Source organism: Spinacia oleracea, chromosome 1, assembly GCF_020520425.1.
Source record: "Spinacia oleracea cultivar Varoflay chromosome 1, BTI_SOV_V1, whole genome shotgun sequence".
Lineage (NCBI taxonomy): Eukaryota > Viridiplantae > Streptophyta > Magnoliopsida > Caryophyllales > Amaranthaceae > Spinacia > Spinacia oleracea.
Window position 1 is genome coordinate 136,473,127 of NC_079487.1, and position 21,456 is coordinate 136,494,582.

General features: G+C 35.8%; 2 protein-coding genes and 1 long non-coding RNA gene across 5 annotated transcripts; 1 reads left to right on the forward strand and 2 right to left on the reverse strand.

The window, feature by feature from the left end:
- Nucleotides 1–941: 941 nt before the first annotated feature.
- Nucleotides 942–1,304, reverse strand: LOC130465688 (secreted RxLR effector protein 161-like). Its single transcript, XM_056834554.1, has one exon. The coding sequence runs from the start codon at nt 1,302–1,304 to the stop codon at nt 942–944; it is 363 nt and encodes a 120-aa protein (XP_056690532.1).
- A 3,991-nt stretch (nt 1,305–5,295) lies between these two features.
- Nucleotides 5,296–7,182, forward strand: LOC130466239 (protein SEH1-like). Its single transcript, XM_056834937.1, has 5 exons — nt 5,296–5,508; nt 6,083–6,194; nt 6,559–6,659; nt 6,760–6,837; nt 7,029–7,182. Exons 1-5 carry the CDS (start codon nt 5,347–5,349, stop codon nt 7,125–7,127), a joined length of 552 nt encoding a protein of 183 aa, XP_056690915.1. The 5' UTR covers nt 5,296–5,346; the 3' UTR covers nt 7,128–7,182.
- A 10,141-nt stretch (nt 7,183–17,323) lies between these two features.
- Nucleotides 17,324–20,076, reverse strand: LOC130462577 (uncharacterized). 3 transcript variants are annotated; one of them, XR_008923114.1, is made up of 4 exons: nt 19,696–20,076; nt 19,526–19,618; nt 19,003–19,141; nt 17,324–17,551 (listed from the first exon to the last, which is right to left on the reverse strand). It is a non-coding gene; the product is annotated as an uncharacterized lncRNA (long non-coding RNA). The 3 variants fall into 3 exon arrangements; XR_008923112.1 differs by having other exon boundaries at nt 17,324–18,104; XR_008923111.1 differs by having other exon boundaries at nt 17,324–19,141; nt 19,696–20,072.
- Between the last annotated feature and the right edge of the window lie 1,380 nt (nt 20,077–21,456).

Sequence of the window (21,456 nt, forward strand, 5' to 3'; positions counted from 1 at the left end):
TTCCTCACTTTTCAATTTTCTCACTCACACTCGCTACGGGAGGAGAAGACGAAGACGAACATTGCGTGTCTAAAAGCAGAAATATTTAGAATTAATCAAATAACTAATCATGTTCATCAAACTAGATACGAACATGTAATGTAGGAGCGGAAGCTATAAGGATCAAGAATACCTCCAGCCATTGCTATTGTATCGACTGCTTGTGCCGCGAACCCGCTTATCGAATTCGATCTTTGCTTCTGACTTCCGGTGCCAAACCTTCACTCTCTTAATATTTAGATGGTGTTTCAGAATTTTTGGAGAGTATATTCAGTGACCTTTTTCAGAATAAAACACCTATATTTATAGTGGAATCTTGCCATCAAAGATCCCAAAAAATTAGTGTACGGTTGGTGAGTAGTTTCAAAAGAAGGGGAGACGATCATGGTATCATGGGTAGTTCCTTGATCATAGGCAACCACCCACTTAAAATATGGACCATATATTATTTAGTTGACTAGATATTAATTAATTAGTTAACTAAAATTCCAACATTCTCCCACTTGGTCCATATTTATTAAGAAAAACTTCATACACGAATCATAGCGACGAATTCTCTTAGAACAAGAATTAATCTTCCATGTATCACAGTATATTCAGTCTTTCACCACTCATACCACTTAATGAATAAACCTTATGTTTACTCTAGGCCAAACATAATGACATTTCTTCAATAGAATAACAAAAATAACATGTACGTGCATAACTTAAAGAAATATCCAACTGAATAAAAGGTTACAACATAAAAATATATGTCAATTGATGAGTCCAAGACCCATCTTTTCTACATGACCCTTGAAAACATTTATTGGCATTCCCTTGGTCAAGGGATCAACAATCATCAATCCACTGCTAATGTGTTATATGATCACTTTCTTTTCTTGAACACGTTCTTTTACGGCTCAAAATTTAATGTCGATGTGTTTACTTCGGCTTCCACTCTTATTGTTCTTAGCCATAAAGACATCAGCTGAATTATCACAATACATTCTTATTGGTCGACAGATAGAGTCAATGACTCTTAGCCCAGATATGAAACCTTTCAGCCAAACACCATGTGAGGTAGCCTCAAAACAAGATACGAACTCAGCCTCCATAGTCGACGGAGCAGTTAAAGTCTGCTTCGCACTCCTCCAAGAAACGGCACCACCAGCTAGCATAAACACATATCCTGAGGTGGATTTTCGTGAATCAATGCAGCCACCGAAGTCGGAGTCAGAGTATCCCACTACTTCGAGAGTATCAGTTCGCCTATACATAAGCATGTAATCTTTGGTACCCTAAAGGTACCTCAGCACTTTCTTTGCAGCCTTCCAGTGATCAGGACCTAGGTTACTTTGATATCTTCCTAACACTCCGACAACATATGCAATGTGAGGTCTAGTGCAAACTTGAGCATACATAATGCTTCCAACAGCTGAAGCATAAGGAATATTTTTCATTTGTTCCTTCTCAATATCATTCCTGGGGCATTGGTCCAAACTGAACCGATCACCCTTCACAATTGGTGCTACACTTGGTGAACAATTTTTCATATGGAATCTATCAAGTACTTTATTGATATAGGTCTCTCGAGACAAACCTAAAATGCCTCGAAGTCTGTCTCTATGGATCTTAATGCCAATGACATAAGATGCCTGACCCATATCTTTCATATCAACTTTACTTGAAAGAAATTGTTTTACCTCATATAACAACCCCTTATCATTGGTTGCTAGCAAAATATCATCCACGTATAACACAAGGAAACAAATCTTACTCCCATTAACCTTCTGGTATATGCATTGATCCATGACATTTTCTTCAAAACCAAATGAAATTATCACTTGATGGAACTTCATATACCATTGGCGAGAAGCTTGTTTCAGTCCGTATATGGATTTATTTAGCTTACAAACCAGATGCTCACCCTTTTTAGAGAAGAATCCTTCAGGTTGTTTCATGTAAACCTCTTCCTCTAAATCACCATTGAGAAATGCTGTTTTCACATCCATTTGATGTAACTCATAATCAAAATGAGCTACTAAGGCCATAATCACTCGGAGAGAATATTTCTTTGATACGGGAGAGAAAGTCTCCGTGTAATCGATTCCTTCCCTTTGAGTGAATCCTTTAGCAACGAGTCTAGCCTTATGTCTCTCGATGTTGCCCAGTGAGTCTTTCTTTCTCTTAAATACCCATTTACATCCAATGAATTTTACTCCATCGGGCAACTCAACGAGATCCCAAACTCGATTAGATGCCATAGAATCCATCTCATCTTTCATGGCATCCATCCACAAATTTGAATCCATAGAACTTGCGGCTTGTGAAAACGTAATTGGATCATTGTCAGCGTCATAATTACAATCCGATTCTTGCAAATACACCTGATAATCATCAGAAATAGTTGATCTCCTCATTCTAACAGATCTTCTTAAGGGAGCTTGATCAATGTGTTGATCATCCCGATGCTCCTCATTTTCTTCATGATCTATCAAATTGTTATCAACATTTTATGGAATTTCCATTACTGGTTTCCTTACACCCGATTGAATTGGAGCGGTGTGAATGACAATCATCTTTTCACTTGAATCAGAGGGTGGAACTTCAACATGATCGTTTTCAGAAACAATATAATGTCCTGGAATCGATCACTCCCACTGACTAAGTCATTTTCAAGAAATTTAGCGTTTCTTGATTCCACAATTATGGTGCTGTGGGATGGACAATAGAATCTATAACCCTTAGATTTATCGGGATATCCAATGAAATGCCCACTAATAGTCCTCGGGTCAAGCTTCTTTTCATGCGGGTTGTAAACTCTTACTTCTGACGGGCATCCCCAAATGCGCATATGACGCAGACTAGGTTTCCATCCTTTGAACAACTCAAAAGGCGTTTTAGTGACAGCCTTAGAAGGAACCTGGTTTAATATATACGCTGCTATCTTAAGAGCTTCAATCCACAAAAATGTTGGAAGTTTCACATTACTCTACATACTTCTCACCATGTCCAATAAGGTCATATTTCTTCTTTCTGCCACACCATTTTGTCATGGAGTACCAGGCATAGTGTATTGGGCAACAATCCCATGCTCTTGAAGAAATTTTGCAAATGGACCACATGCTTGTCCATTCTCGGTGTATCTACCATAATACTCTCCACCTCTATCGGATCTCACGATCTTAATGTGCTTACCACATTGTGTCTCTACTTCAGCCTTAAACAATTTAAAGGCATTCAATGCTTCATCCTTGGAATGAAGAAAGTAGAGATACATGTATCGCGAATAATCATCAATGAATGTGATAAAGTATTTCGGATTTTAGCGTTCATGTCCGGACAACAAATATCCGTATGTATGATTTCTAATAGGTCAGAACTCCTCTTAGCACCCTTTTTAGATTTGTTAGTTTGCTTTCCCTTATTGAAACTAATACATGTCTCAAAATCAGCAAAGTTTAGAGTATCAAGTACCCCATCCTTTACTAATCTTTTGACTCTCTCAATGGATCACTAGTAGAAAAAACCCCTGTTGCAGCCCCCTTGTTGCAGCGTACATGTATTAATACGCTTCAATAACCAGTCGGTCAACGCGGGTCAAACCTTTTAAAGGGTTGTTGCAGCGTACAATTTAATTGTTCCCTGCAAAAAAGTTTGTTGCAGCGTACAATTTAAAAGCCCCCTGCAATAACCTATTTTTGTCGCAGCGTACATTTAAAAGCCCCCTGCAATAGCCCGGGTCAAAAAAAAATTCGCTGCAATATTAAAATTTCATTTCTCGCGCTTAACTCCCCTCTTCTTCCCTTACCTTTTCCTGCGTAGTCCCCAAAAAAAACCCTTCCTGCGTCGCCATAGCTTACTCGTCGGTGGTTCTGGCCTCCTCGCCAGTCGCCACCTTTATTCGAAACCCTCTCCTCTTCCAAGAAAAACCACGAGCAGCTAGTGAGCTACCAGCCTACCCTCTCAGTCCTCCCATCTTCAATTCTCTGAACCTGTACCTTTCTTTCACGAAAGCCGGCCACCAAGGGTAAGACGGATTTGTAATCTCGAAATTCTGCCGCGTTCACCACCGTCTCACCACCTTCCGATGGAGATCCAATTGGGTTCAACTACCACCGTTTCTCACCAATCGCGTTTCTCACCACCACCACCACCGCCCGTTTTTCTTCAAATTTAAGTGAATTTATGCACTACGGAGGTATATATCTCTATTCAATTTAAGATTCGGCTTATTCAATTTTTGTAAAATTGAATTAACTATTTTCCCCCAAATTTTAGGGTTTTGGCTCCATTTTATTTTTTAATCGAAAGAGGGAACGATCTACTAAGCTAGGGTTTCCTTTTTTCCTCTTTCGTTCAGAATTAGGGATTTGAGGACGCTTAATTATCAGGATTTCATCCGCAAACTCTGCACTTAGATTTTGGGATATGGGTTGAGGTTGATTCTTTTTGGTTATGCTACTGCTCTTTAAGTATAGGCATCGGTATGCTTCTCTTATTTGTTCTTTAAGATTTACATAATTTTTAGTGTTGATTGAAGTTGGATTTGCTGATTGTTAGAGGTTTTAGTAATCTTGTATGATATAGTAATTTATGGCAGATATGAAACATTTAAGTTTTGTTAACCATCATTTTGCCTTTAATCTCTTTGAAGAAGTTAAAATAAAATAAGACTTAAAGTTTTAGTTAGGGAACGATTAGAGCTGAGAAATACCATGTTTATCAAGTAATACTGTCATTTGATGGGAATTAGGATGTTCACTTCATATTATTAGAAGAATTGAATCCATCTTTACTAAAATTTGTGATAATTTGGGTTTCATATTATTAGTAATGTCTCAGGATTGAATATAGCTTTGCAATTTCACTACAATAGTATAGATTTGTGATAATTTGGGTTTCATTGTTCAACACCAGCAAAGCAAATGGAGAGGCGTCGAGATTAGGTTTCAGAAATTGATGGTGTTTTTAATGATTAAATAAGACAGCTGGTGTTGGAAATGCTGCTGGAGTTGGAACTCATTCCTGTACTGAATGTGTTTCTGAATGTGCTGCTAAATGTATGCTTCTCTTCTTTCTTCTTCAAGATTTGTATTATTACATGGTTTACATAGTTTTTAGTATTATATTGAGGTTAGTGGATGTTTGAGGTTTTTTGTTATTCTTATATGACATACTGATTGTTAAGTAGATATGAACTAATTAAGTTGCTAACTTTTTGACACCAGACCATACACAGCTCAAGTCAACAATGGCCCATGTTGACCTAACAACTGCAAACAGTATCCAACAAACTCACTCCCAACTGAGAAAGAGAAAGCAATGGAGAAAACGGTGGCGACATTGGAGAAAGGAACAGTATGCTCAGCTTGGAATTACAGCGCTCAAAGATTAGCTACTGGTTCAATCAATGGTCTTCTCACCATCTTCGATTCTCCTGACCCTGCTTCCTCTTCTCCCTTCTCTCCTTCTTCCTCTTTTCAGGTCTGCTCCTCCTTATTTTCCCAATCAATTGCAATTTTTTTTTTGGAGACAAATTCATTTCTTAATTGCCCATCTTTGTGTTTATACTATAATGTATGATATTTTCAGTTAAATATACAATCTTTTATTTGCTGAACTTTATTTCTTTCTAGTAGTATGTTTGTTGTTCTATGTATGAAACAATTTAATTTATGATGGAAGTTTGTGAATGTTGGTTACTTGATACTATGGCGCATGGTGATCTTTCCGATTTTAAAAATGTTAACAATTATTCATCTTAGAGCTGTCAAATTGGTGTTTTGGTCGGATTGTGTGTTCGTCGAATCATCCCCGGTAGATCATCTAAGGTCCGGTAGCTCTAATTATAATGTATGTGAGATTTTGATGTAATTCCGAATTATGATTCAATTTAACATTTTTCAGTGTATCAATATTTGGGGGTTTATCAAAATTATGTTGAGTTTTTGAGAATTAAGTTGGAGGGTATATATCTAATTTCTTCCATTGAAGCTTCTGAAGTAGTATGATGCAACTTTCATGTGACAATTAACATGAGATTAGATTGTGGTTTTAGGTGCATGAGGGTAGCATTGTGAAGGTGGCATGGGTTCCTCCAGAGTATGGAGATGCCATCGCGTGTATTTTGGATGATGGGACGTTATCATTATGGGAAGAAGTTACAGGAGGTAACACTAACTCAAACCTCTTGTTACATTCATACAAAGCAATCATTTCTGCACATGTCAATTTACACCATATTGTCTTTTCTATAATGACTGTACTTCCCTTCTTAAAGAATGAGTTGTGAAATTGTATGCTCGTGTAAGCTTTCTAGCCGAGAGAATTATGTTTCCAACTACTTTCAGATCTCCGCATTACAAGTAGAGTAATGATTTACAAATCTTATGCTACCCTTTTGGCCTTTACCCTAATGACTACTAGTAATAAGTAAGACATTGATTTCAGAATTGATACGAGAGTGGTGTTATTGGTGTATGGTTACGAATGATTTAAAAATCTAAAACATTTGCGCTTCCCTTTTCCATTCAGAGGGGCAATCACTTCAGTGGAAGATCTGTACCAAGTTTCAGAATAAAAGTGCCCGTGTATTAGATATTCAATTTGGAGGATCCTCTACTTGTTTGAAGTTGGTAAGTGTTAGATAATAAAAAACTTGCTGAATGTGTTCTTCTTGGTGCATGGTGAAATCCTCTGACTTTATAATTGTGTCATGCATTTCTTTGCTTGTAGGTTGTTGCATATTCAGATGGGTATGCCAAAGTCTATGAGCTCCAAAATCCTTTGGAACTGAACACTTGGCAACTTCAGGTATATTTCCTGCTTGAATAATTGAATAAAAAATTTAAATGCTCCATTAACTTGATGCCTACTTATCTAAGGAGCTTTCGTTTAGTTAGAGTATCTGTAATAGTCGGAGCCCTCTGCAGCTGCTCTTGTAACTTATTAAGTACAAGTTCGGATTTCTGTTAACAAACTTCTATTGTCAAATTGTGGTGTAGGCCGAGTTCCAGAATGTCATTGACTCTGTATCTAAATTTGCGAAAGCTTCATGCTTATCAGCATCCATTTCATGGATTCCACAAATAGGTGAAAGCTAGCAATTGAGCTTCGTTCTGGGATTCAATTCAGATATACCACAACTCAATTCTTCCAAGGTATTGTTGAGTCCAATAAGTTTTGCTGAGTATTCTAACTTTTCTTTTTCTTTTTCGTTCACATGCCCTTATAGCATTGGTAGTTATGTTGTTCTAGGCCTTCTAGCGTATATATAGAGAGAGTATACATGTGATTCGCCCTCTTCTATCACTTTTCATTGTGTGTGGTTGCTGTAACTGACCTTTGCCTTTTTTGCGTATGCTTTAACGTTTATTCTTAGTTACTGATATCACTCTTTATGCCACTTTGTTTTCCTCTCCCGGGATTTAATTATTGCTACTAAAGTAGTAATACTCCTCTAGTGCTCCTCTCGTCTCAGAAGTTGTGTTCATAGTAAATAGTTTGGAATCAGCCTCTTTGAATGCTGAATGATAAAAGGTAGGCTATATGCAATTTGACTTCCCAAATATAACATCAGTATGGGGATCCACCGTGAGTGTTGTTTTTCTTACTATTGTTTGTTGTGAGATGAATAAGATGCTTGTGCTTCGCCGACTCATATCATATGTTTAACTTCGGCTCACTTACAAGTTACAACTGACAAGTATTAGCTTTTTTACTTTAGGTCTTTAGTACTTCGTATTGTTTCAATTTTCTTTTTGTTTGTGTGTGTGTGTGGGGGGGGGGGGGGGGGGGGGGTTGGTGTAAAACTTTACATAATTGCATATATATATATAAGAACATATAGGTGTGTAAATCTAAACTGAAACTTTTCACGAAGCAATTTTATATATGTAGAAAACATAGCCACCATGAGTTTTGGCGCCAAATTGCCAACAATGTCTAAGAAAACTATGCTATTATTGTATTATCTGTCAGAGGAAGATCAACCCCAATCCTGCAACTTAGAACAGAGGTCTGGATTTGGTTAGGCTTTGTTTTGTTCGACTTATTTTCGACAAAATAAGTTCAGATAAGTTCAGCAAAAATAAGTTTTTTCCAGACATTTTCACACACAAATAAGTTTATTTTAGACAAAATAAGTTTTTTTCAGATAAAATAAGTTCAGATAAGTTCAAATAAGTTTATAAAGAACCTAAGGACTTATTTTAAACTTATTACATGTTTAATATGCTTAGTTTTAAGTTTCTAAGACTTATTCTAACTACTTATACACATTTAAGGCTTGTTTGGTCGTTATAGGACATATTTAGGCTAAAATGACATTTTCGCTCCCAACTATGAACCAAAGAACCTAAGGACTCATTTTAAACTTACTAAATGTTTTATATGCTTATTTTTAACTTTCTAGGACTCATTCCAATCCATTTATGCACATTTAAGGCTCATTGTGTCGTTATGGGTCATATTTAGGCTAAAATGACATTTTCGCTCCCAACTTTGAACTTAAGAACCTAATGACTCATTTTAAACTTATTATATGATAAATATGCTTAGTTTTAAGTTTCTAAGACTTATTCTAATCTACTTATACCCATTTAATGCTTGTTTGATCGTTATAGGTCATATGTAGGATAAAATAAGGCGTTTTCGATCCCAACTTTAAAATAAAGAACCTAAGGACTTATTTTAAACTTATTACATGTTTAATATGCTTAGTTTTAAGTTTATAAGACTCGTTCCAATCCATTTATGCATATTTAAGGCTCATTGTGTCGTTTTAGGTCATATTTAGGCTAAAATGACATTTTCGCTCCCAACTTTGAACTTAAGAACCTAAGGACTCATTTTTAAATTATTATATGATTAATAAGCTTAGTTTTGAGTTTCTAGGACTTATTCTAATCTACTTATACCCATTTAATGCTTGTTTGATCGTTATAGGTCATATCTAGGCTAAAATAAGGCATTTTCGCTCCCAACTTTAAAATAAAGAACCTAAGGACTCATTTAAAACTTATTACATGTTTAATATGCATAATTTTAACGATCTAAGACTCGTTCCAATCTATTTATGCACCTATAGGCTCATTGGGTCGTTATAGGTCATATTTAGGCTAAAATGACATTTTCGCTCCCAACTTTGAACTAAAGAACCTAAGGACTCATTTTAGACTATTAGGACATTGTCATTAGTTTCTTGAATGTTAAAATGTGATATTTAATTTGTATTTAATCTAATGTTTAATTTAAATTTCTGTTTTTGTAAAGGTCTACACTCCGAGGATTGCGCCTTATGCGAGGAATTTGATGTGGTTCGTGAGCAATGGGCTAAGTTTTTTAACAACAAATATTTATTATTGGCTTTAGCGCGCTTGATCGAGTTGGTTTAGTTGTTATAGAATAAATTTTATATTAAAATGTATGTTTATGTTGAAATTGGAACATATATTTAAATGTAATATGTGCACTTTGGTTTTGGGATATATAGTATACAAAACTCCAGTTGTTGTTTTTATATTTGTTATACAGGTTGCGTTATACTATTATTGTTTTGACAGGTTTCTATATTTGGTGCAAGGCACTCTAGGTATCCCTAAACAAAATTAGAATTTTCCCGCCAAAAGTGTTTTTTTGCAGCGTACATATATGTTGTACGCTGCAACAAGGGAAAAAAATTTCGCAAAAATTCAGACTTGTTGCAGCGTACAAATAAATGTACGCTGCAAAAAATTGAGTAATTCAGACTTGTTGCAGCGTACAAATAAATGTACGCTGCAAAAAGTTGAGTCTTTTGCAGCGTACATATATATGTACGCTGCAACAAGTCCAAAATTTTGCCAATTTTTTGGCACTTGTTGCAGCGTACATCTAAAAGCCCGCTGCAACAAATCACTTTTTGCAGCGAACATTGTACGCTGCAACAAGTTCAGACTTGTTGCAGGCCCCCCAGTTGCAGCATACGATGTACGCTGCAACAGGGGTCTAAAAGCCCGCTGCAATAAGGGTTTTTTCTACTAGTGGATATATGTCCCAATCTCTGGTGCCATAACATGGATGAATTTTCATCTATAATACATCGTTTTAAACCATTATTAACATGCATGGAACTATGGGAGATCTCATTTTGCAATTCAAGGCGGTATAAACCATCAGACAAAATACCATAACCAATAATTCCAGAATTTTGAATTAAACTAAAACCAGAATCTGAAAAATTAAAGGAAAATCCCAAAGGCACAAGTCTTGAAACTGAAATCATATTTCTAGAGAAATTTGGAACATAAAATTTCCTTTCTAAATGCAAAATAAAACCACTACTTAAAGTTAATCTGCATGTCCCAGCGGCTTCTACATGTGAACTCATCTGATTTCCTGAATAGATGTGATATTCACTGCCCACTGGTTTCCTTAGGTTTGTCATACCTTGCAAGGTATTCGAAACATGGATTGTAGTACCAGAGTCAATCCACCATGTATTATTATTCACATTAACCATATTAGATTCATAAGAAACAAACGCAAGAAAATTACCTTTCTTCTTGAGCTAAGCCTTGAACTTCACACAATCTTTCTTCATGTGTCCCTTCTTCTTACAGAAGAAACACGAAGACTCCTTCTTAATGGATTGAGTTGCAGGAATCTTCCCCTTTCCCTTGTCCTTAGCGTGATCCTTCTTCTTTACAGAAGTAGTAAGGTTCACATTTTCACCCTCCTCCATCACCAGTCTTCCCTCCTCTTGAACACACATGGTCATAAGCTTATTAATTGACCATTTGTCCTTATGTGTGTTGTAAGAGACCTTAAAAGGGCCATATTGATGTGGAAGAGTGCATAAAATGTAATGCACAAGGAAAGAGTCAGATATGGTAACTTCTAAATCTTTAAGCTGAGCTGCAATGTCCCTTATGCGCATGATATGATCACGCACTCCCTTAATCTCGGTAAGCCTTATGGATGAAAACTGCATAATTAAGGTGCTAGCAAGAGCCTTGTCAGAAGACACAAACTTCTCATTGATGGCCTTAAGAAGACTTTTGACATTGGTATGCTGATCGACAGAACCCCGAATACTAGCACTGATCTTGGTCTTTATGAACATAACGGAAAGGCGGTTAGACCTCTCCCACTTTTCATAAAGATCAACCTCATCTGCAGTTGGTTCGTCTTTCCGAATAGCATAGTCAATATCCATCCATCCTAACTGCAGAAGCACTCTTTCTCTCCACACCTTATATTTATCACCCTTTAATTCAGGAATGTCACATTTGATATCGGAAATGTTTCCAGGTAAAACTATTGAAAAAGTAAGGTACAAACATAAGTAATCATGCTTATTATCAAATTTTGAGAATTTTATCATTAATCATGCTTTACCATTGTAAATTATGCAAAATATTAATCTGATGACATAAAACTTGCATGTGGGCTAATGTTCTACTCAATTAGATTTACAATAACTCATTCCTTTTACAAAATCTTGAGATGCAACCTCAAAGTCCTTATATACTAGAAGAATCCATTTTAAGTTCTTCTTGGCAATCTAAGTGAGCTATAAAAATACGAAACTCGGACAACGAAATGACCGACTCGGATTGCAAAGCATTAAGGGACTCATTATGAAGAATTTCATGGCGGAGAGACGTGAAATCATCTAGCGTACACGATTCATCATTTTGACGGATACAGATAGTTGACATATTTTTGCAAAATTTTCAAAAATAAAAAGAATCAAACAAATTACCTAAACTAATCACTAACCACAAGTAAAGCGATAAGTATAGGTCGAAATTCACAAGGACTAAGGTGCGCTAATTTATGCTAATCAATCGATAAACTAGGTCGGAACGGGGTTTTAGAAAAATCACTAATCGACTAAAACTAATTTAACTAAACTAACTACCAAAGATAAGCAAGTTAGGAAATGGGGATCAAACGCCAACCAATTAATACATTACACATTTACAGACCAATTGATCAAACGCTAACCAATTGATCAAACGCATGGTTGATACATTACACATTCACAGAAATCATAGTGATTCGTACATCATATCGCTCTTAGGCGACTATTTGAAGATATTTCGCTTTCATTTGGTATTAGGCTTCTTTGCTTCAGTAATCTTGTCGTTGACTTTCATTACTCGATTCGTTTTGATTTCGATCTTCAATCTTTTCTTTTACGTCAAATAACTTAGTTGACCACGTCCGTTGCATGGGTTCGAGTCCAATCACGTGACTAGAAATACATCGTTAGACATATGACTTTGTTACATATCAAGTGTGCCTTTATCAGAAACAATCTAGCTCCCAGAAAACTTAGTTCCAACTTAGTTCATTTGTTGATTTGTATTCTTAATTCCATTGCATTCCTCAATAATTCATAATTCTTTTCGAATTTCTAACATTCATTGATCGATATCATCAACCTTATTGACAGATTAATTCTTGATAACTTATTTTGGTATAATCCTCAAAGCTTCATGTGTAAACTCAACTTAATCTTTTCACCATTCACTCATCATCGTTTTATTGTGGAATGCTATTCACTTTCCCAATATATTCAGGTTCAACCTCAGTATCACTAGAGATCTCAATAGGGGGTTCAGGAATAATAGGATTAGGATTCTCAATTTCAACCACATCATCATCACTATCCTCATCCAAAACCTCATTCATAACAACATATATGTTATCATCCCCATCCGAATGATCTAGACCTAGACTTTCCACAAACCTACCATTCTCATAGCTCTTTTCTGCAAGATCTAAAATCGTGGTCATGACTTCCATTTCATACCTCCATCTACCATCACGAGTACCATACTTATACATATTAGGGGTACCATCCTCATAATGCATATCTCTAAATTGATTCTTCAGGGCAATATAGGGAGTCGAGTCTTATAAGTCAAGCAATGAATCACCATTTCTGACATCACATCCCTATTCCTTAAGTGAGGCAAATATTTGACCGTAGCAAAATAGTTACATGCAAACTCAATCTTCTTGACATATAGATGCGGAGGCACACACTCCAAATTCTCTAGGTGTCCTAGATTAGAGAACTTTGATGGAAACATTTCCATTCCTTAAAGTAGACAAACTAAAAAGTCTTACTAACGCTTTTCCAACAAAATTCAATCCCCCAACATAAATAAGCTTAAACAAATTCATAATCTTAATTAACTATAAAAATTACGGTTAGACATTAAAAATCCAAGCTTTAATAAATAATCAAATATGAAAATAATAACTCTTTTAATTAAAATCATCCTCATGAATTTAAACACGTAAAACATCACAATACGGTGTTCATAACCGTTCCCAACAGTTTAAATAATCAAAATCAATAATAATAATAAAATAATTTTAAATACGGAATTGAAATAAAATAGGCAAGGAAGAAGAGAATAATATCAATCCGGCCTACAGTACGGTGCATAACTTTAAAATTTCTACAAAACTGTAGACCAACGTGGTTCTACAGACTGTAGACCAACGTGGTTCTACAGACTGTAGACCAACGTGGTTCTAACCTGTAGACCAACGTGGTTCTACTGTAGACCAACGTGGTTCTAACCTGTAGACCAACGCGGGTCTACTCTAGACCTACGTGGTTAGGGCTGAATATGGATAGTCGTATTTGTATTATTGATGTTCATTGATTTTTATTCAAATTTTGTTGTAAAAGTATTAAGGTTTTCATAATTGTACCATTACTTTGTAAGATGTGAATATTTTGGGTGGTTTTCTTTGTTTGGATGTTCTGTTGTTGACCCACTATGGAATGAGGATATCTTACTGCTTGAGAAGGAATTGTTGGATGTTTTGGCTGTGATGTGATTCGAATTCTTATGAAGAGGGGAGACAATGTTACCCATTGTTAGTGGTTGGATTATTTCATTGATAAAGGGGGTGAGTTGGAGCATGTGACGATCTTAAAGCAGTGAAGATCTTAAAGTTCAAAGCGCACAAAAATATATATGTCAAATTCTTGGTAACCTAAATCCTAGCACTCAAGTGACTCAACTAGTGTAATGTCCAAGTCTATTTTAAATATAAATATATTAATATACCTATTATAAAATTCAAGTTGAGAAGAACTACTAGCATCAATCGTTAGTATCCTTAAACAGCTGGCAACAAGCCCTGGGTCGAATTCAATGTGTGATATCAATCAAGTTTGCTTCTACTGCAAATTGAATATATAACAGATATAGTAAGTACCGTAAAATGTGTAAATAGGAATTTTTATGTTAATGATTTTGACGTTTAGCAGTTGGTTGTGATGTTAGGAGTATCAAATTAATAAAAAATATTTTGGTTTTTTCATGACTGTTAATTGAATGAATTCCGTATGTAGTGAAGACGGAAGTAATATAATGTTTGGAAGATGAGTTTCTGTTTCAGTATTATTCAAATTTGTATTTTCCAGCGGTTGGTATTTCGCACTAACTCTTACTAGCTCTATGTCCTCTGCCTCTCTAATCTAAAAAGATCACAGATCTTGATTGTTCGACCTTCTCAATGGATTTTGCGTCTTTTACCTCAAGGTATATAATTTTATATTTCAATAAACTCCCTTTTTGGGTATGATTTTATTTCTTCCATATTATGTGTTTCAATTTGTGTAATTTGGGATATTTGGGTGAGCTGAATATGGATAGTCGTATTTGTATTATAGATTTGGATTGATTTGTTCAAATTTTAATTTGAAATTTTTTTATACATGTATTTACGATTTCCTAATTGCCAGAAAACCATTGTTTTTAATGGAAGGGATGTAAAATTGATGAAAGATCGTTTGTCAATCAAGGGTTCTAACTCAAGCAATTAGGCCGTGCATTCAGAAATTCGAGAATTGAGAGTTTCAATTTTTCCTAAAATGGGTGCCCTAAAACGAAAGCCCTGAATTATGACCCTATAACTTGGTGCTCGGGAATGATTTTAACCAGATTTTTTTTTAAAAGTTGCTTATTTTTTCACCCACTATTAGGCCGTGCATTCAAAAATTCGAGAATTAGAGTTTCAATTTTTCCTGAAATGGGTGCCCTAAAACGAAAGCCCTGAATTATGGCCCCATAACTTGGTGCTCGGTAATGATTTTAACCGGATTCTTTTTTAAAGTTGCCTATTTTTTCACCCACTATCAGGCCGAGCATTAAGAAATTCGAGAATTAGAGTTTCAATTTTTCCTGAAATGGGTGCCCTGAAACGAAAGCCCTGAATTATGACCCCATAACTTGGTGTTCGGGAATGATTTTGACCGGATTCTTTTTTAAAAGTTGCCTATTTTTTCACGCACTATTAGGCCGTGCATTCAGAAAATCGAGAATTAGAGTTTCAATTTTTTTCTGAAATGGTTGCCCTAAAACGAAAGCCCTGAATTATGACCCCATAACTTGGTGCTCGGGAATGATTTTGACCGGATTCTTTTTCAAACGTTGCTTATTTTTTCACCCACTATTAGGCCGTGCATTCAGAAATTCAAGAATTAGAGTTTCAATTTTTCCTAAAATATGTGCCCTAAAACGAAAACCCTGAATTATGACCCCATAACTTGGTGCTCGGGAATGATTTTAACCGGATTCTTTTTTAAAAGTTGCTTATTTTTTCACCCACTATTAGGCCGTGCATTCAGAAATTCAAGATTTAGAGTTTCAATTTTTCCTAAAATATGTGCCCTAAAACGAAAACCCTGAATTATGACCCCATAACTTGGTGATCGGGAATGATTTTAACCGGATTCTTTTTTAAAAGTTGCTTATTTTTTCACCCACTATTAGGCCGTGCATTCAGAAATTCGAGAATTAGAGTTTCAATTTTTCCTGAAATGGGTGCCCTGAAACGAAAGCCCTGAATTATGACCCCATAAGTTGGTGCTCGGGAATGATTTTGACCGAATTCTTTTTTAAAAGTTGCCTATTTTTTCACCCACTATTAGGCCGTGCATTCAGAAATTCGAGAATTAGAGTTTCAATTTTTTCTGAAATTGGTGCCCTAAAACGAAAGCTCTGAATTATGACCCCATAACTTGGTGCTCGGGAATGATTTTGACCGGATTCTTTTTTAAAAGTTGCCTATATTTTCACCCACTATTAGGTCGTGCATTCAGAAATTCGAAATTGAGAGTTTCAATTTTCCCTAAAATGGGTGCCCTAAAACGAAAACCCTGAATTATGACCCCATAACTTGGTTCTCGGGAATGATTTTAACCCGAATTTTTTTTAAAAGTTGCTTATTTTTTCACCCACTATTAGGCCGTGCATTCAGAAATTCGAGAATTAGAGTTTCAATTTTTCCTGAAATGGGTGCCCTAAAACGAAAGCCCTGAATTATGACCCTATAATTTGGTGCTCGGGAATGATTTTGACATGATTCTTTTTTAAAAGTTACCTTTTTAATTCACCCACTATTAGGCCGAGCATTCAGAAATTCGAGAATTAGAGTTTCAATTTTTCCTGAAATGGGTGCCCTGAAACGAAAGCCCTGAATTATCACCCCATAACTTGGTGCTCGGGAATGATTTTAACCGGATTCTTTTTTAAAAGTTGCTTATTTTTTCACCCACTATTAGGCCGTGCATTCAGAAATTCAAGAATTAGAGTTTCAATTTTTCCTGAAATGGCTGCCCTAAAATGAAAGCCCTGAATTATGACCCCATAACTTGGTGCTCGGGAATGATTTTAACCGGATTTTTTTTTAAAAGTTGCTTATTTTTTCACCCAATATTTGGCCGTGCATTCAGAAATTCGAGAATTAGAGTTTCAATTTTTTTCTGAAATGGGTGCCCTGAAACGAAAGCCCTGAATTATGACCCCATAACTTGGTGCTCGGGAATGATTTTAACCGGATTCTTTTTTAAAATTTGCCACTTTTAGACGCTACCTTTTTACGGCAGTTACTATTTTTAGCAGGTTTTCATAAATAGCAGGTTTCGGGTGAAATGAAATGGGGAATCGAGATTCGTTTATTTTATAGGAGATGCGTTGTCAAGTGGAGTTTTTATGCTTTTATCATCGAACCTTTCCCTTGCGGGAACGGGGACAAAAGTAGGTGTCTACAGTAATCTGAATTAAGTTATGTGTGTAAGGTGTAATTCAGAATAGAAATGTACTATCCTTAAGTGCAAAATACGGGGTCTTCTACTCGCTGGAAACTTTCTATATTAACTTCACTAACTTCAAATGCATTCAACACAAAATATTTCCCACTTTACTAACTCCCACCGTAGAAATGCCCATTTAAGTCCTCTTTGCGACGATTGACCATGTCATTATAAAGTTGTTAAAGATTAACAAAAAAGGTAATCATTTAAAGTGATTGGTAATACCATATTTGAACTCTAATTAGCTCATCAAGCTAAAAAATTACAACATCGATCATACATTCAAACTTCGGATACCGAAATAAACATAACCTAAAATGAGAAACTTAAAATCAGATGCAATGTCTTTCATACCCGTTGTGAGGTGAGAATCCAACAGTAAGAAACCAGGGTGAAAATCTGTTTGGAATATGGCTGTCAAATAAAAGTAAATTCTTTAGTGAAATTGGGCATTGCATTTTAAAAACATACATACATTGATCTGAAAGTTCACTGTTTGAGTGACAAAGATCCAAGCAAGCAGATCGATCAAAGCTCAGAGATAGTAATGACGTTTGGAGTGACAAAGATCCAAACCATTGTAAAAGAAACGATAATATACCATTTCAGTACGAGATGTTAGTTTAGATTCCTCTTCAAAAGCCACCATCTTATCTATGTTTCCTCACTCCATTGCAATATCTTTACCACTAGAACCCTTCACTTGATTGTGAGTGGCTATATCCGGAACTTGAGGAAGGCCTTATTTCGGAACATCAGGGTCTAAATCTATCACTCTAACAGGCCGACCTCGACCAACACCACAAGCTTGCCTAACAACCCTTGCTCCTCTCCCTCTGCCACCACTTCCTCGCCCCGTTTTGTTTTGGGTAGGTGTAAGAAAATGTTCACCATGGTCATTCAATTAAGGGGGCAGGGTACTGAAGATCACTATCCCTCTTCGATCTTCGTGCTCCACTTCGCAAGTCTAGCATTATCCACTCATTCAAAAAATCACAAAATTTACTAATAAAACCAATTATTTCAAATATTGCAACCAATCGCAAAACTTGCAATTAACCCACTTTTAGTACTCACATAAACCACTACCCATTTTTGTTAAGAAATAAAGTTAACCATATACATCTCAAAAAGCATATGGTACTAATTATTTTTAAGTGTTCTCATAGTAAGTAGTCTTATTCCACACAACAAGTTACATATCAAAGTCTAAAACACTTATCAGAATCTAAAATTTTGTACCATCTTCTAGATTCACTCACATACTGCCAAATGATCCTGCTCGATCAAGTACCATATTCCACAAAACAAGAACATCCATTCTAAAGGTTCCATGTATAACAATAAATCTGAGTGTCATCAAAATTCTAACACATCTAATTGTTGAAGTTCCCACTGACATAAAAGAGAGAAACATTTCAATAGCTAGATCTACCTTGATCACCAAGAAACAAAGATGGTAATCTTATCCTTAGACAACACCAACATTGAAGAGATAATCATTTTAATAATTTCTGTAAGTAAACAAAAACTAGTTGTTAAACCTTTGTCCAGTTTGTTTTTATTTTTATTTATTTCGTATAAAAACTCTACAGAACAACAGTGTGTCAGATATTTCAAACACAGACACACAAGCACGACAACACATCAAGCATTAACAATTTAGCATCACCAAATGATGATAATTTCAAGAATAGCTCCCGTTCTATCAAGGAAATGCAAATAGTCTACGGAAATAATGTTTGAGAAAGCAATGGAGTCAAGATAAACATGATCAAAGTACATGTCACAAAAAGAAAAGATAAAAATATGAAAGTTAGCCATGTAAGAGTTACTTATTGAAAATCAGATGGAAGCGGACCAACCTAATGAAAAAGAGTCCAGCAGTAAGCACCAATGGAATTTACTGCCCAAGAAACCAGTTCAGAAAACGGCATTTTTGTCACCCACTGCTGGAAGTGACCATCTTTCTGGAAGTGCTGGTCTGTGGCCTGTTCCATGACTCTGCAATGGAGTCTAGACTTGGTTATGACACCTTAACACATTGAATAACCAACTCCATGCCATAATTTTTTTAAAGCACTACCAAATTTAGATAAAGCACAATCGCATACTGTTATTTTCAAGCACCCAAATATCCAAAACAAACACTTCACCAATTTTACACACGTAGTGCAGTGCAAATACTTCAACCACATGACTCAATATTTTCCAAGAAACAATTCCCTGTAATGGACAATAAGCAGCCAGTAATAAACAACAACAAAACAAACAAAAACGCTTCCTAGGACCACAATATTTGAGTTCAACTTAACCCACAATTTCAAGCTTTATATCACAAAAACATAATACGGAACTAAACAAACTTGATTGAAAACCAATACATACCATTTAAAATAAAATCAGACATCGAGAGTTCCAGATCTGTGCGTTGATAGCTCGTTTCTTCATCATCGAGCTCCGCGAAACACCATTTACTACCTAAACCGAAATCTTCATATTTAATCAATTAAAGGAATTAATTCTCATTAAAAATGTCAAAAATGACATATCAGTACCTTAACGAGGCTTTAATGGTGGTAGCAGCAGCTTCCTAGGACCAATCTTCAAACATATATAGCGTCAGAGTTTGGAAGTAGTTCTGCAAGTCGACATCTTCGGGAGCTAAACCAGCGTCAAATGGATGTTATCGAAGCGCTCTTCGACAGCAATATCTCACCTCACGATTCACGCCGGCCAAATGAACGGCGCGACGCTGGTGGCTACGTCTCAAAGGAGAGAGAAAGTTAGGGTTTTGCGTCTTTCACAAATTAATCGGGTTTCAATTGAATATTGATATCGAAAATAGCAAAAAGTCGAACCCATAGGATAGGAGATTTGACGATTAGTATTAGTGTTAAAACACAAATGCAACATAAATAAGCAAAATAAAATGTTTTCCAAGAACAATCGATGACTGTGCGTTTATTAGAACATATTAAATACTATAACCCTTAAAACTGTGCGTGCGCAGTAACGGTTGCCCACCCATGGAGAAAGGCCAAAAACTAAAAATGTCATAAAATAAAAAACATACATCCTCTTGGGTCAAATGAAAACTCGTTCTCTTCGTAAAGATGAGACCTACGAGAACATGGTGACGAAACGCGAAATCGACAAGGTATCGATGCGTTTTCGAATAAAAATGGGGCATTTTCGTGATCTCGGTAAACTCGAACTGGCATAACTCCGACCCCTAGAGTCCGATTGGAGCGATTTTTTGTTTGAAACCCCTTATTTTTAAGAGTACTAAGCCGCCAAGGTGGTCGGTCGGTCCGCCGATTCACGGATAAGCCAATAACGAGAAAAAACTTCAGACGGCCGTAACTTGGTCTCCGGTCGTCCGATCGGGGCGAATTTTTTTTTGAAATCGCGTATTTTTTGGAGATCTATGCAACGCAAACTCCCTACTCTGTAGAGGGTTTGTGAAATTAGAATTCCAAAAAAATTCCTCTAAGTGGGAGATTGTGAGTTCTAGGGGCATAGTGGTCATTGTGTAATTGAAACTAGGTTTATGTATATACTAGTTTGTGGTCGTGCTAATGCACGAGACGTCTATAAGATTACAATGTTATTAAAAGAATGCATTGCATTAGATAAAAACAATTACAAAGTACTATGTATAATGGAAATGACAATAAACATCAAGTAGTTACGAACTTAACCAAGGAAGTAAACATTTATATGATAAATACGTTCTCTCAATGTTAGATAATTAAATTGTTGTTAGATGTCTAAGATATATAAATTATCATGCTCTAATAATGACGTAACATATTTTATAGCTACTGGTAAGTGACTTTGCTGAATTAATGGTATAGTATGATTTTATGGTTGTTCAACTCAAAAAATTTATTACATTTCCTTAAATAACGGTATTTGAGAGTCGGGGATTGGGGTTTTGAAGACCTCACATTCTCCCACCACTCTTCTTTAATAATATAGATATTAATGTATTACCTATTGAGCAATTGAGTTCAGAGTTGGTCTGGTGGTAATGATGAGGTTGATACCTTAAGTACGCTATCTCCCTCAGATATGGGTTTCAATCCTTGTCTAATGGATTTTTTTTTTCATTTTGTGAATTATTCGTAAAACTTTAATAATGGCTCAAAACTTGAGTTTTTGTGATAATAATGCCCCGTTTTTTTTTTGTTGGAAAACCTTACATGGGCATTAAGCTTAATTTTGGTGAATTTTTTTTTGCAAATTTTTTTTTTCCCGGAAATGGGGAAAATAGGGGTAAAAACGGGGAAAATTCAAAGAAATCCCAAAAAATA

What these genes read in the sequence shown, in the direction of transcription:
- LOC130465688 (XM_056834554.1), bottom strand. Translation starts at nt 1,304, where the DNA reads ATGCTTATGTATAGGCGAACTGATACTCTCGAAGTAGTGGGATACTCT.
- LOC130466239 (XM_056834937.1), top strand. Translation starts at nt 5,347, where the DNA reads ATGGAGAAAACGGTGGCGACATTGGAGAAAGGAACAGTATGCTCAGCT. An exon ending in CCTCTACTTGTTTGAAGTTG is followed by an intron (nt 6,660 to 6,759) that starts GTAAGTGTTAGA and finishes CTTTGCTTGTAG; the next exon opens with GTTGTTGCATATTCAGATGG. An exon ending in TGAACACTTGGCAACTTCAG is followed by an intron (nt 6,838 to 7,028) that starts GTATATTTCCTG and finishes ATTGTGGTGTAG; the next exon opens with GCCGAGTTCCAGAATGTCAT.